General features: G+C 39.0%; 1 protein-coding gene across 1 annotated transcript; it reads right to left on the bottom strand.

The window, feature by feature from the left end:
• Window positions 1–3,222: 3,222 nt before the first annotated feature.
• Window positions 3,223–13,790, bottom strand: galr2b (galanin receptor 2b). Its single transcript, XM_040046593.1, has 3 exons — window positions 13,609–13,790; window positions 9,969–10,351; window positions 3,223–4,957 (listed from the first exon to the last, which is right to left on the bottom strand). The coding sequence occupies exons 2-3, from the start codon at window positions 10,340–10,342 to the stop codon at window positions 4,192–4,194; spliced, it is 1,140 nt and encodes a 379-aa protein (XP_039902527.1). The 5' UTR covers window positions 10,343–10,351; window positions 13,609–13,790; the 3' UTR covers window positions 3,223–4,191.
• Between the last annotated feature and the right edge of the window lie 2,476 nt (window positions 13,791–16,266).

Here is a 16,266-nt window from a genome sequence, read left to right as displayed (position 1 = left end):
ACAGATATGGGCCGTTGAGTTTCTAAGCTTGCTGGAAAAGACGTTAACATGCTGCATTTGGGAAACTCTCCTTCAAAATTAAATTAAAATACAAAAGTAAAAAATGTGAAACAGTAATATTCTGCTACAATATAAAGTGAATATATCTAACTATGAATTCATCTAAAATGTACAAATAAAAAAAGCAGTAGCATTCTTTCAGGGCAAGCAAGCCGAGCAATGCTTGCCCGTTGAAATCGAAACATAGACATCAATTAAAACCTACAAAGTTGAAAGTAATCCCTGTTCTTGCATATCTACCACTGATCTATCCTAAAGCTTGTTGCTGGTTTGCATCCGTCATTCATATTACTGCCATTTTGTGGCAGCCACTGGAAATCTGTTGCATCTTTTGTTCACATATCTGTTTTGTTTCATTTAACAAAAGCTGGTGCTGCTCAAGCTGTGAGGTCAGCGGCCTTTCTGGTTGTTTGTACATGTGCATTGTGAATAACACTCTGTTCTTTGAGAGGAAACTGATGGGAGACTGACATGCCAGCTAAGCTGCTGCTGACTCTGCTTTCACTGCTCTGAGATCATCTATAATCTGTGCTTTGTGTTGAAACAGAGATAGCATTAGCTAGTAAACAAAAATGTAAAAAACTGAAAAAGAGACTTTGCGTAAGCTTTCGCTTACAGATAAGCTTGCCCAACATGTTTAATATAGAGAAATTAGTGTGCAGGTTGATGATTTAAAAAACTCCTTTAGCATGTTAACAATAAAAGCCTTGATAATGGAGAGTTGACAGCCACTAACGGACACCTGACTTTTAATGCATTATAAGAGGTTGAACACAATGTAAAGTGGGCTACTTGTCATGGTCTGCGGTGGGTGGCTGGAATTTCCATAAGGCTCCTGAACTGACCTGGGATCCGCCCCTGGGCAGGGCCAACTCCAGCTTCTGCACACCTGGAGCCTATTGCAGGCAATCAAGCCAGAGGGGTTCATTCACTGTCAGTTTGTCATCAACACATGTTGGTAACAGGCCTTATACTTCAAGTTCTTGCTGTGATCTATCTTGTTAACAAGACTCTCTTGTGCTGCAGTTGCTGTATTCACCTTGGCTCACGCTCCACCTCTGGACTCAGGATACCAAGCAATCATTTTGAAAATCTCTCTGTGCCTCACCTGCCTGCCCTCCTGCCATCACACTCCATCTGAAGCCCCGGATCTCAGGCCAGCCTTTCCACGCCACTCAGCCTCCCCTGGATTCTCATCACCCCCCTCTCAACACTCCATGTCCCCTACTGCAAGTAAGAATTGCTACTCTTACAACTGGCCACTTCAGAGCTGCCTCCACTACCTCCCTAACTCCTCTATCTTCTGTCTTCAGTGTGACTGTTCCCTGCTCAGCTCCACTCCGCATCTCAGGCCTCATTCCCTCGCCCTAGCCACGTTCCCCAGGCCGCGCCTCGTCAAACTCCACGTCTTATTGTTTTTTTTTTGTCTTTGCTACGTTTTCTTTTTTTGCACTTAAGCCTAATAAATTGTTACATCATCTGCTGTCTCTGCTCTGGGTTTCTGCACCTGAGTCCTGTTCAGTACAGGCCACTCGGCCCCCTGACACTACTTAAAGTCGGTTATTTAAACTGAACATTAACCCTCAATAAAGAAATATTAGTCCAGATAAAACTGATGGGGAGAGTCCTTTTTTTTTTTTCTTTTTTCTTTCTGCTTTTGATACTTTATATACAGTTTGCCAGTATTTGTAATAAGGTGTTTTCATAGTTTGGTAATACTCCTTTCACTAAAGAATTATAAAAAGCAATACTTCCAGAACTCCCCATTGTATGTAAAAATGGTTCACAAAGCTGAATACAGCAGCTAATATAACCATCATTGCATAATTAAGAATATTAAGTAAAATATTTTGGATTACTAATACATTTCCTCTAAACATACATTCCAAACATAATCTTACAATCAGATTTGTTGTTATTTTTCAAAAACAGTCATTTGCGGTATAGATGGGGACATAATGCATACTCTTTTGTGGATTTTGTATCAAATCACTAGATCTGACAAAAATCTACAGAAAATCCTTTACAGAGCTTTTTTGTGGCTGTTGAACATTTACCTGTTTACTTCACAAACCTCTGACTCAGACAGTTTACCAAGTATGGCGGGGAAATTTTGTATGGCTCTAATTTTAAGCACCTACTCATGTTCAGTTGAATGGCCTAGATGTTAAATATTCTTTGAGCTGCTTAATGCTAAGTTTTATGAAGTAAGCTTCGCAGTAAATGAAATATTTCTTCACTGAGTGGACAAGAAGAGCATTTGAAGATATTCAACACAAACAGTTTAAAGCTACAGTGAGTGTTTTTTTTTTTCTGCTTTTGCACTGGAGAAATAAGAAAGAATTCTATTTACCTCAAGTGTTAAACAGAGCTCCTTATGTAGTATAAAATAAGCAAAGACAGATGGCACTGACCTAGCATTTTTGTTGGTGGCAGTAGAAACCAGAGCACCTTGATAAAAAAAAAAATACGAAGATGCAAACTCCACACAGGTTTGAACCCAGGACTCTCTTTCTGTGAGACAATAGATCTAACCACTGTTCCACCATGTGCGAGGTAACCTCCTGGAGCTTATTTTGCTACAACAAATAACCTCAGTACAGTTTCACAGCAGAAAATAGTTTATTTGTTTTTAGGTGTGATGTACATTGTGTTTTAAATCACTTTGATAGATATTTATTTAAATATATTTTCTTAAAATGTACAACAGAGATATACTTAAGTAAGCTGTATACCATAGGATGGGATGGGAAAGTATTACAGCAAACACACTTCAGTATAATTTTGCAAAGAAACGTGTTGCGTCTTGAAAGAAGTGCAATCTTTCAAGGTGAAAACTGAATCTCGCACAACCTGAACAGAAGACAACAAAGAAGCTTTGTACAGCTCTGAGGTAGGAGACAACCATACAGCAACACAAAACAGGGACACCCTGTGGGTGTGCTTTCATTTGGAGAAATAAAGCAAATGTATGATAACCAGTTCACAGTTTTTTAAATACACAAATAAAATACACTTAATACATACATTTTAAAATACATAAATCTCAATATATAAGTATGCCTTTTGAGAAACATATTTATTTAAATATAGCATTTCACACCAAACATGCCATGAATTTGTTAATCACAAAATACAATTATAGCAATAAACTATGCCCAGTTTTTTTTTTAAAGATCTCTACCAACAACTGCTTGGTATCAAATTTTGCTGACACCAAACATGTTATTTTTACTTAACATGTACCACCTGTCAATATCTTGAAAAGACAGAACAGCATCTTCATGCAAAAATACAAAACAATGAATCCAAATAACATTCTGCTCCACTTATGGAGCCCTAATGACTTGGAGGTTGAAGTAGGTCAAAATGTTGTATATAGTGCAGCTAAAATTGAGCTAATGCCGGATAAATGCCATATTAGGGCTCGAAGCACCTGAACACGAAATCTACAGTTGAACATGGTGTTGGAAATGCTAATGAATCCCATAAGATGGTCTTTATATGGAGGAGGAGCACTGCTTTGCTGTGCATTGCCATATTTCTGACTTTGATGCCTGAGCTCTAGAGGGACCCCAATCCTCCATGAAAAAGCTTGTTTGAAGTCAGAAAAGTAGCATATAGTGCTGACTCACATGAAATTCCCTCCCCAGTTGCCAACATATTAATATTTTTTTTTTTGGGATCAGGTGAAGCATACCATAACATTATAGGACAGGTTCTGTGTTGGTCCTAGAAAGTGTTAGGACAATATGAAGTCTCAAACATTGTGACAAATGACAATATGAGGTAAAGTGCAAACCATGATTAAGGCAAATAGTGAAGACAGGGGAAAGTGAGAACATTTCTCATTTAGCTTAACAATAAACATTTCTAACTTTCTAAGTAACAGGAAGTTGTTTTGGGATATAAAATATATGTTTAGGTAAGTGATAAAACAAATACATTTCTGTAGTGGACTAGCTTTATGCTCCTTAATATTTTGTCTCTCCAAATATGAACAAATCCCTGTTCATCTTTTTTGCCATCAAAAATATGAATATATGAATAGTAAATTTTTAAACATTGGCTTCAACGTCTTTCACAAAAGGCAATCTGTGCTGAGCCAATTTAGCCAATCTGAACCAGTTGTCAAGTCTGCTGCTGCTGAAAGGGCAAATTCAGGGACACGGTGGCTTCCCTTGGCTCTGCGACTGGCCTGTTGATCATTTCACATTCATTCTGTCGCACGTTCTCCTCGTTCATCTGTGACACCTCTGTAGAGCCGGCTTCAAACCCAGGCACAGTGTTGGCTACATGAACCACGTGAACCTTATTTCTCCCATGCTTACTGAGGATGCAGCTGAACACCTTCTTGAAACCTTTGCGAAAGTGTTTGGAGACCAGAGCGTACACGATGGGATTGACACAAGAGTTGGCGTAGGCCATGCAGTGAGAGAGAAGCCTGAAGGCATATGTAGTCTGATTAAATGGGAAATCTCCATACAGGTAACACAAGATCACCACGTGGTACGGCAGCCAGCATATACAGAAAAGTACAGTGACGATGATGATCATTTTGGTGACTTTGCGTTTAGCCCTCTTGGATTCTGACATGCCGTCCAGAGGGTCAACAGCCGTCCACAGGTACTTGATAGTTCGAGTGTACGAGAGGCTCACGATGAGCACAGGGATGACATAGCCAAACAGGAAGGTGCACGTATCCAGCACCTTACGATTCTGCTCCTCCCAGCCGGGGATACACACAGTGCTGTTGGCATAATCAATCAGGTCATAGTAGCTGAGATATGGACCCGCAAAGACCAGGGAAAGACCCCAGATAACTACCATGGCAACCACAGCATTACAAGGGGTTCTTAGCTCCCTGGAGCGCAGAGGATAGCGAATAGCCAGATACCTATAAAGACAAGAAAATAACATGTTTGAGCTGTAATCTAGACTGCAAAATACAGAAAAATGGGGACAGCAGGTTAAAAACTTTAGTAATTAAGTCTGAATTTATAACTGTATAAGTTAAAAAGTAGAAAGTGAAAGATTACTTGTGACTGCATATCTTTAGTCTATATAGCTGTAATGTACTTTAAATGTTTTAACTGTAATAATACAAGAACAATACAAAACAGTCAACATATCAAAAGCACTTAAGGGAGAAAAACAGCTCACATGAGTGTGTGATTATGTTGCATATGTGTCCTAAATTCTTGTATATACTCATGGATAATATAACTGACAACAATGCATTACATTTAATTAGATTTACATTCTGTAATATTTATTCTTAATTTGCAAAATAACCAGTAACCAAAGCTGTAAAACCAATTTTGTGGAATAAAAGGTGAAATATCTGCTAGAGCTTCAAGAAGCTGAAATCAATGACTTGTCATTTTATCATTGTCTTGACCTATAAAAGTCACTTGAAAGCAACAGTTTCCTCAAAGAATAATTTCAAAGGCAACAAAATAATGGAATTTTATTGCACACAGTCACATGTGATTGTTCAACCACAATTTTCCCTAGTGTGATTGTACTATAAATCCAGAGATTTATAGTAAAGATACCAGCTTTTTGACATATTTTCCAATACAGCACTAAAAAAAATTAAAGAAACACTTTGAAAATAAATCAGATCTCAATTGGGAACAAAAACGAAATCTACACTAATATGAACTGGATAGTGTATTATGAATGAAAGGATGCCACATTATTTGATCAAAAATCAACCTACAGAAGGCTGAAGACACTGAAAATCACAGAGGATAAAATGATGTGACACATTTGTCCATTTTACTGAAACTTCATTGCAGCAACTCAAACAGGTACTTAGTAGCTTGTAAGGCCCACATGTACTTGTATGGATGCATAACAACATTGGGGTGTGCTCCTAAAGAGATAATGCACGGTGTCCTGTGGGATCCTCCTCCCAGATATGGACCAGGCCATCACCAAGCTCCTGACTGAAACATAATTCCCCTCAGGTGTTCTATTAGATTTATGTCATGCGAGTGTGGGGGGCCAGTCAATGATATCAGTTCCTTTATTTGCCGAGAACTGCCTACATACTCTCACCACATGAGGCTGGGCATTGTCACATACCAGGAGGAACCCAGGACACAAACCAGTGCAGTCAGACCATCACTGACCCATCCACAAAATGGTCATGCTGAACAATGTTACAGGGAGCATAACGTTCTCCATGACTTCCTTCATGTATGTCCCATTTGCTCACCCACCTGCTGTGGGAAAGGATAGGGTGCCAGTGGTGGACTTGCTAGTTTTGGTATTCTATGGCAAATGCCAACTGGGCTACACAGTTCTGGACAATGAGGAAATCTTAAGTTATTTCTGATTGGTCAGAGAGATTCACTCAAGTGTCCAGCTGAAGGTCATTTTGTAGTGCTCTGGGTGTGCTCATCTTATTCTTACTTGCACAAAGAAGCAGATACCGACCCTCTGATGGCTTAAGGAACTTCTACGGCCCTATCTAATGCTCCTAGAGTAACTGCCTGGAATATCATGCTCTTGTGCTTGACTGTGCTGGGAGACACATCAAACTTTTCAGCAATGGCACATATTAAAGTGCCATCCTGGAGGAGCTGGACTACCTGTGTGACCTCTGTAGGCCCCAGGCATCGCCTCATACCACCAGCAGCAACAGGGACTGCAGCCAAATGTAAAACTAGACTGAAAAAGAGTCAGAAAAGATGTGTAGGGAAAAATGTCCCCTCTAGTGCATCTCTAAGTAATTTCATTGACAACAAAGCACCTGAAATTGATTAACCACCCTCTCTGCTACTTAACCGACCAGATCAGTATCCCAGAATTTTAACTGACTTGATTAAAAAGTGTCTCTTTGATTTTTTGAGCAGTGCAGTTGGATCCTTTGAGTAGGTATTATTGTAACAGTAGTGCCACCTATACATTCACAATGAATTCACTCACACTGAAGTTTTGTGGTTGACTGGTAATCATTCACTTACTCCACTGCTGTTTGTTGGTTCTACTGAATAAGACACCTTAGAGACAGTAATATCCAGAGAGAGGGCTTTTAGGCTTTTTCAGTAAGACGAACTTGCATAAATTGTAAAACAGCAGGAATAACAGAAAACATGCTTGGTGCTGTGCTTTTGATTTTACTCAGCAGGTAGGAGATGAAGGCGCAAATCCCACAAGACACTATGATGCTTTCAATAAAAGCTGTCTCTTTCAATAATCTTACAGCATACTGATTATCACATATTATCTCTGCAGTTGGAACCTCATCATTTCTTGGTTGGTTAGTCTTTAAATATTTGGCATATTTAACATACTGCTTTATGTGTTATATGTTCTCCAAGGGAGTATTTTGCCAAAGGCAGGAATTCTCAGAAAACAAAATGTCCATGTCCTTGCTTTTCACATTTGTAGGACACTTCAGAAAGCCCTGTAGAAACTGAGAAAACAGCCTCTCTGGTTTTTGAAAGCTCAGTGAATTGGGGCCACGGTGTTTTACGTTAAATTCAAAAAGCAGTCACTTTGAACCTGCTGGTAACTTGAAACCTCAGTGGTTTGGAAAACTACAAGTATTCAGACATTACTCTTTAGTTAAATTGAATTCTCTTTATAAGGATTAATATAAAACAAATGGGTCTGTTTATGCGCTCATGGCAGAAATGAACTCTTTATGTATCCAAATAATGTCTTACTAAATCTAAACAGAAACAACATTTATGAATGATTCATCTGTGAGCCTTTTTTAATACATAATTCTGCACCATAAAAACAGAGAATACATATTATCTGCCTGCAGATAGCACATTCAGCAGCAAGTCATCCCTTTACACCGTTTTGTCTGTGTGTGTGTGTCAGTGCTGCTATTCCCCCAGGCTTATCTGTGGCTTAATTTCTTCTGGGGATTCTTGGTGTAAACTGTAACAGTTAGCTTTTTCTATGCCATGTTGCTGTTTTTGTTTTGTTTTTCCTTAATAATCAGTGAAAGACAAAGGAAGAAGACAGGACATGTTCATTACCCTCCCGACTCAGGTGTTACTGTTCTTTTCCACACTGAGGGGGAAATGACTATTGAATCCTCTGGAGTGTAAACACAGCCAGTGTGAACAGAGGGGTCTGCTGGAGAGGGCAGCTGCACACTTACAGCTCATATTGACTGATTATTGCTGCCCAACAGCTATAATGATGGCTTACGGCTTATTCTCCGAGGGATATAATTTTTAGCTTCTGGAGTCCATGTTTAAACTCCAGATGCGAAAAATGCATTTGTGACCAATTAAATGTGTAATATTTCGCAGACATTGCGGGAGAGTAAACAAAATAAAGCACAACAAAAAAATTAACAGCGTGACCAGGCAAATAAAAGCTTTCTCAATGCTTTCCTTAGGGAGTTTTGAAGGCTTATTGTATGTCCTAGAAATGAAAAACAATGGATTCAGTCGTTCAGTGTTTCCCAAAATCTTGGCAGATTGATGTATTTTTTTCTTCCTTTATTTAAAACTATATTTGTTGTCATATTTGCAATGTAGCAGGTGGAATATCACATTTTTCATCATTTACACAGGCATTTTTCATCCCACCTTTAAACTAAATTTGTATTTGAGCCCAGATATTTGTGCCCTCAGTATCCTTCTCATTTCCTCTCTTTAATAAATTTATGTCCTTGCATTAAATAATTTCCTTACATTAATAATCCATGCCCTTGCTTGTTTTTCTCTTCTCCTTTCTCTTAGATATAAGATGCTAGAAAGCACTGGCGATACACATTGGCATCAAAGACACTGAATGTCTTAGATCATAGGTGTCAAACTCTGGCCCGCAGGCCAAATTTGGCCCGCAGCCTACTTACATTTGGCCCGCGAAGCCATACCAAATTACTATCAGAGCTGGCCTACTGGTATTATACAGCTAATATATATATTGTTTAGTATTAAGCTTTGCTTGTTCCATATTCAGTTTTTCAGCAAAACGTGTTTGAGTCCATAAGAAAAGATTCATTCTTATATCTGGAGGAATAAATATATTTCAATAAATATTAACGTTAGCCCGTGACTTTGTTCCAGTTTTGAATTTTGGCCCACTGTGTATTTGAGTTTGACACCCCTGTCTTAGATGTTAGAGAAAGAACATGTCGGCTTTTAACATGTTTTGTGCAATATCCAAATACCTACATTTAGAGTTTAACAATAAAGGACAGACTGTGAGAGACACAGCTATAGCTGTTGATTTGATGGAAGTAATTTCTGTGTACAACAAGCTTGAGGCTAATATTTTCTAGATTAAAGAGAAATATGTGAGTGTGTGATTAATTAGGTTTATTTTAATTTCAGATCCATTTTTTTTTGTGTTAAAAAGTATGTGCCAACTGAGTTCCCTGAAAATTTATGTTGACACCAAGAAAATGACCAACAGCTACTCATAGTTTGATTAATAGAATATTAGTAATGAATAATATCATTTTGGGTGATATATCCAAGCACAAACATAGAGACAAAGAAATAAAGCAAATGCTTAAATTGCTGTGGCTCAGACTTCGGTGGTAGATCTGCTAAATGAAACGTAGGTGGTTTGATTGTGTTTTCTTTTTCTTGTTAGCCAAAATGATCGTCCTGTTTAATAAAACAGAGTATTGCAAGGCATGTTGCTAACCAAGCTAGCTAGTTTTAGCTAGCCTTAGCTGATAGAAAAATAAGAGCAATAACAACGAAGTGGCAATAGCCAACATAGCAAACTTCACTTCAAAATGTTATCCACAAATGGGAGATGTTATATATAGGCTATGCATTTATCAAGCAAATAGAACAAATATGATTGATTTCAGATTCTTAAATATGATAATTTGCTAATTTTTCTGTTCTTTGTGGGTGAAATTTGCTTTAGATGTTCGGTACTTCAGCAAAACAAATATTTTGAAGCAATACCTGTCAACAGACACGGTGGCCAATGTGAAGCTGCTGGCGTACATGGTAAGGTTAATAAAGAAGTGGACGACTTTGCACATGAAGGAACCGAATACCCATCCCTCCAGAGAGTAGATGGTAGCTTGGAAAGGAACGCAAAAGATGATGAAGAAGAAGTCAGCCACGCTCAAGTTGAGTATGAACAGATTGGTCGTGTTGTACGCGACCTGTCCGCTTCGCAGCAGTACAGCGAGCACCAAACTGTTGCCAATGGTGCCGAGCAGGAATATGAGAGAGAAGACCACTGACACAATCACACTGGTGGGGTTCAGTTGATAGCTTTCAGATACATTGGCCTGCCCTCCCGGCCAGGTGAAATCCTCAAAGTCTGACATTGTGCAGGTCTGGAATGAGAGAAGAAAGGAGACAAATGTTAGACACCACTATCTTGGTGGTTTTAGAGTCACTTCTGTGTACATCTTAAATCCCATTAACTGATAACACTGTTGTCCAAGCCAAACCCTTTCTTATCGGCTTATGCACTGGTGGTCGATGTTGACAATATGATGAAGAGGTAGTTTCTTGACAAGTTATTTACAACTTTTCAGAGTATGCAAAAAAAGGCTGCATGCACCAGAGGATTTTTTCATCCAAATAATCCCTAGTTGGCTCATGTTACACGTATTAATAAGACAACAATGAAAGGCTGCTTTTAATTGGCTGATGTTTTTAACAGATGTACTGGGAATATTTTGAGTGTTTAATTGCAAGAAATTTTGCCTTTAAATGTTACAGGATGAATTTCAGTGGTATTGCTTATTTTATTCCCTTTATCACAGCATTAAGTATTTTTATTAATCTTTCTAGGCTTATTCATGTCTGGGAGACTTGCAGTTAACAGTTTGCTGCTGTTTAATCATACATCACAGCTGCTGGTTTTGAATATGAAGCAGGTGGTTTTCAGTTTAGTGGATCAATCCATTAACAGGTGCTGATTGAGTAATTCTCCTTTGTAATTCAAGGAATTTTTGCAATGCTCACCGGCAAAATCACTCTGTGAAAATCAGAAGACCAGAAGCTCATCTCTGCTTGAGGGGATTTGCTCGCAGGAAGATTACATCAGAAGGGATCATCTGTTCATGATGACAAATGGTGAGCAGAGTATTTTTTTTTCTTTGTGTTTCTTTCAGTTTTTGACCAGCAACAATATCATATTAGAGCTTGTGATGTGCTGCAGTTTCATAAAGTGATGTCTCCAGTGAAATCAGGGTGCACTTTCGGCCATTTTTGGTAAATTGTTTTGCGACAAGTGGCGCAAAATAAGGACTTGAAAGTAAAGAAGTGCTCTTAATTGTGACTTAGCGAGACATACATGAGGTAGTCTCCAAATGTTTTATTCAAGCCCTTTTATTTGTCTGATTTCAGCTAGATAAAAATGTTTAATCAGCTGTTTTTAATTATTATTATTCCCAGCTGTCATTTAATAATACTATCAGCTTCTGGTTGTCATTAAAAAGAATGCTTGCTGAGCACATAAGAGCCTAGAGTTTGCTTTGTGTGCTTTGTCCTTTTGGGCCATAAATATTTAATTCAGAAAATTCTGAGTACCATTATAGGTAGCTGGAAACAAATACACTGCTTCCAGCTATTGGGGATACTAATTTTTCTACTGAGTGAACTTCAAGCAAACACTGACATTGGTTCCTAATAAGACATCACAAAAGAAATCAATGATTTATCATCTTTTAAGGATGGGCTGAAAAAATATTTTTAAAAAAGTCAATATTTTCCTTTTAATCTTTTTTTTTTTTTTTTTGTAGAGTATGCCATTCAATTTGAGCAAAATAAAAAACACACATAAAGCCGATATTTTGAACAGATTATTATTTTCTTAACAATTTATTTATTTGATTGTTATGCCCGGCCATGAAAGCGACCAAAGACAGAAAACCATCCACATATTTGTTGACACCCATCTTTGTCTACCAAGCTCAAACTACAAACATCAAAATCAAAAGAAAAGAAGAAGAAAAACCATTTTTAATAATAATAGATTGCATTTATATAGCGCTTTTCAGGGCCCTCAATGCACTTTACAACTCCACTATTCATTCATTCACTGGTGGAGGCAAGCTACAGTTGTAGCCACAGCTGCCCTGGGGCAGACTGACAGAAGCGAGGCTGCCATATTGCGCCATCGGCCCATCACCAGTAGGTGGTAGGTGAAGTGTCTTGCCCAAGGACACAACAACCGAGACTGTCCGAGCCGGGGCTTGAACCGGCAACCTTCCGGTTACAAGATGAACACCCAACTCTTTGCGCCACGATCGCCCTTCCTAAAACTGGAATCTCCCTAAAGAAGGAAAACAGTTGGACTAAATTGAAGCGATGTGAATAAAGGTTGCTAATTAACCTACCTTAATCAATTTTTTTTATGAAAGACGTGGTGAATGATTAATGCTTCGAGTCTGTGGTAGCAGAAATGTAACTGCTTGTAAAAGAAATCACTGAGCTTGGGTGAAATTACAGCATGGACACGTTCTGACTGCAAATGGACAGAGTGGATTTTAATTTGGCAGTCTCCTTATAAATTATGAAGAAATCAATCTTCTGTTTTTTTTAAGAGAGGGAAGCAAAATCAAAATGAAAAAAAAAAATGCTGTTAATGCAGATAATAAATCGTCGTATGTTGTGGCTTACTTTGACTCACTCTCAGCCTTTTTTGCTTTTATGTATCAGTCCTCAGCAAGCTGAAGATTAATTATTGAACATTGCTATTAAACATTCAGCATCCTTTGGGTATTACACTGTACTGCCATCTACATCCACATAATCAAAATTGTGACAGAGCAAAATTAGGAGATATACTGATTACAGTCAGTGGCAAGTAAGTGGAACTTAAAGTCGTGAGAGGAGATAAAGTAATATATCCTCATTAACCTTACAAAGAGACAGGAGTATAATATCAGCTGGTTGTTGCTGCAGAGGTATTTTCCTCACAGCTTTGAGTTCATGCCAGGCTTTAACTTTCTCAAACATGGTGAAGATGAGTCCCCTTCTTTCCTACTAGGAAAGGTAGTTGGGGCTGATATTACATTTCCAACTGCAGAGGGATATCTTGGCTAAGACTCCACTGAGCAGGGAACATGTTTAAGCCTCAGTGGAATCGCAGAAAACAGAGACCCGTATACACGAGTTTGATCGTCTCATAGAGGAGCGTGCAGTACCTAACAGGTTGTGAAATTTACAGACTGTGGTTGAACTGCAGACTGAATTTTCGGTGGAGAAGCAATGAAAATAGCAGAGCTAGAGAAAAAATAGAAGTGCGATGGGGATGTAGGGCAGCCTGAAGCAGACATTGCCAAATGCGGCTTTATTGTGAGTCTAAAAATAATGACCACAGAGAAGACATTGCATCACTGGATTTCACATCATTATCAATAAGAAACAGAGCTCGAATAGAGTATGTAATTTTAAATCTTCATCTCAGGCAAACTTTAAATATCAGCAGAGGGGCTACAACATTGTTGCATCCTATAATCAGGTGATACAAATATGCTGATAAATATAGACCGCAAATGTTCTATACATACGAATGTTTACACTGCATGAACAGCAGAATTAGCATGCAGATCAGGCAGATGCAGTATGATAAACCTACCAGATGGGTGGACAGTATCCAAAGCGTCAGTACTCCTCTCAGATTAGGAATGACACTCCCAGACCCTTTCTGTTGAGATGCTCATACTCTTTGCTGTGAAACCTCTGTTCTACCAATGCACACTGATATCTGCCTCCCGTTGCTGGTATCTTACTCTTTCTCCGCCCCCCCACCCCCACCACTCTTTCTCTGGTGAGGACTCCTCCTCCACATTCACTTTAATGTTCACACTTCACTGCAGAAAAGCATTGCAGAGCCAAGGTATGAAGGCAAGCCGCAGCAACTGGCGGTCTATTCATGCTCACTGTAAAATCAGGGGGATCACTGACAAATAACCACAATAAGTGGCAGTGATAGCCCGTCTCTAAAGACTACTCTGCACCCAAGCCAGCCTGCCCTCAAATGAGGTGCTGGTCTTAGCATTTAGGCTTTACCCTATCTTACAGGTTTGTAGCGAGTTTAGCTGAGGGGGAGAACAATTCAATTTACTCAATTCAAGAGGGAGCAAAGGGAATGCAGTATTGTCAGTGGTGGAAGTTGAATTATTGGGTAAAGTTAGGCCAACATTAGGTTTTGATATTTAAAGGGGTGTAAAGTCAATAGGGAATGCAATCCATTTTACTGAATGGATGCTGCTGTGATGTCACATGACCAGTGTCAGAGACCATTTAACTGCAAGTAATTAAACAGAGTTAAAATTAGTAGTTGTTTGCTGGATGTTGGACTACTACTGTTAAACATGAATTTGTAAAGCTGAATGTGAATATTTCAGGTTTTTTCTAGTTACAAGTTTTAATTTTTGTTATTTTGTAGTAGTTTCACAGGGGTTGTTGCATGTTGTTTTAAAAGTGTCCATTAGATGCAGTGCTTCCTCCTGATGGATATGTACATACACCCAGCGAATATGGGGAAAATGTACTTATTTATTTTTACTGCACAATAAAAAACAGAATGGTCATTAAATACACATAAATAATACTGCACATGCAACATGTAAAACAAGGAAATTGAGATTTTTCTGTATTATATGTATTTCTCAGTTTTATGCTGGTATTATGAACCAGGGAACGAGCTCCATTGATGATAATGGGCTTGTAGCACAGAGACTACAAGCCCATTATCATCAATGGAGCTCCAGTGGAGAGGGTGCAGTCCTTCAAGTATCTTGGTGTCCACATCTCCTCAGACCTGACATGGGCTGCCCACATTCAGGTCCAGACCAAAAAGGCTAGGCAGCGCCTGTATCACCTACGACAACTGAGGAAGTTCAGGGTCTCTCCAAAGATCCTCAGGATTTTCTATACAGGTGCTGTGGAGAGCATCCTCACACAGAACATGACATCGTGGTTTGGGAACAGCTGTGTGAAGGACCAAAAAGCTCTCCAGAGAGTGATCCGTACAGCAGAACGCTGCTGCAGGATTGCTCTCCCCCCGCTTCAGGACACCTACACCAGGAGATGCCGGACTAGAGCAGCGCAGATACTGAAGGACCCGTCCCATCCTGGCAACAAACTGTTCCAACTTCTGCAATCTGGTAGAAGGTTCCGCATCAAGGACAGAGAGACTCAAGAGGAGCTTCTATCCCCAAGCCATCCGTGCCCTAAACACACACACCCGCCCTCTCACATCATCTATAATTGACTGAGTCAGGACTCTTCCAGACACTAAACCAAGGCACAATGTACATTTCAATTCCTTTAATTTTAAATATGTTTATATTGTCTATCCTGTAAAATAGTCAGATGTCTATTCATATTAATGTACAGAATTCACCTGCTTGCTGCTACTACTGCACATTCACCCAATGTATATACTACATATATATATATATATATAATGTTTTTCCTCTACACCCCCCCCCCAATTTTTTTGCACATGTCGAGGAGCGTGTCAGGCTACATTTCACTGTGTGTTATACTTGTATAACTATGCATGTGACAAATAAAGAACCTTAACCTTAACCATAACCTTATGAAGAGAAACATTTGGAAGAGCCCATGTTTACTACTGCATTATATTTGCTTTTAACTGAGAGACTGAGCTTGTGACCAAATCTGTGTTCCAGCTGTTTTGACCAGTAAAACAGTTTGCGGTCTCTCATGTTGTAATGTCTCTTTCAAAATGCCCCAAATGTTTTCGGTGGGTTACAAGTATATCATATTGAAAAACAGCTTGCAGGTATAAAACTGTATTTTTGCACCAACGAGGACAATCCCAACATTCCTGTTATGGTGTGCAGCGTACGGAAACTGGACAAGTAGAGAACAAAAGAAATGTCAGAACTAGAAAATTACTAGAAATAGAAAAACCCAAGAAATGTATGGCTCTTCATTTGATCCATCCACTGTTTGCCAAAGCCTCATCAGAAATGTACTCAGTGGAAGGGTGGCTGTCAAAAACCTCTTAAGGAAGGTAAACAGGAGAAAAGCCAAATTGCACAAGAACTGGATTAAAAAGTGGCATCTCGTGGAGTGATGAAAATTTTAAATTTATGGTTCACATTATTATTAATATGTACAGAGGATATCAGGAGAGAGGCACAAGAGTGAGTATCATTCAGTAAAAAGGACTAGATGTTACAGTCCCTAATAATGCATTGCTGTAAATGGAGAGACTCTTGAGGGATGGCTGTTATGAGGAAAGGCAGCCCAGAAACTT

This window comes from Simochromis diagramma, unplaced genomic scaffold, assembly GCF_900408965.1.
Source record: "Simochromis diagramma unplaced genomic scaffold, fSimDia1.1 OVJJ01000321.1, whole genome shotgun sequence".
In the NCBI taxonomy this organism is placed as follows: domain Eukaryota; kingdom Metazoa; phylum Chordata; class Actinopteri; order Cichliformes; family Cichlidae; genus Simochromis; species Simochromis diagramma.
Note: the sequence above shows the minus strand (reverse complement) of the source record. Positions and strands in the feature narration are given on the sequence as shown.

What these genes read in the sequence shown, in the direction of transcription:
- galr2b (XM_040046593.1), bottom strand. Translation starts at nt 10,342, where the DNA reads ATGTCAGACTTTGAGGATTTCACCTGGCCGGGAGGGCAGGCCAATGTA. An exon ending in GCCACCGTGTCTGTTGACAG is followed by an intron (nt 4,958 to 9,968) that starts GTATTGCTTCAA and finishes TTGTCTTTATAG; the next exon opens with GTATCTGGCTATTCGCTATC.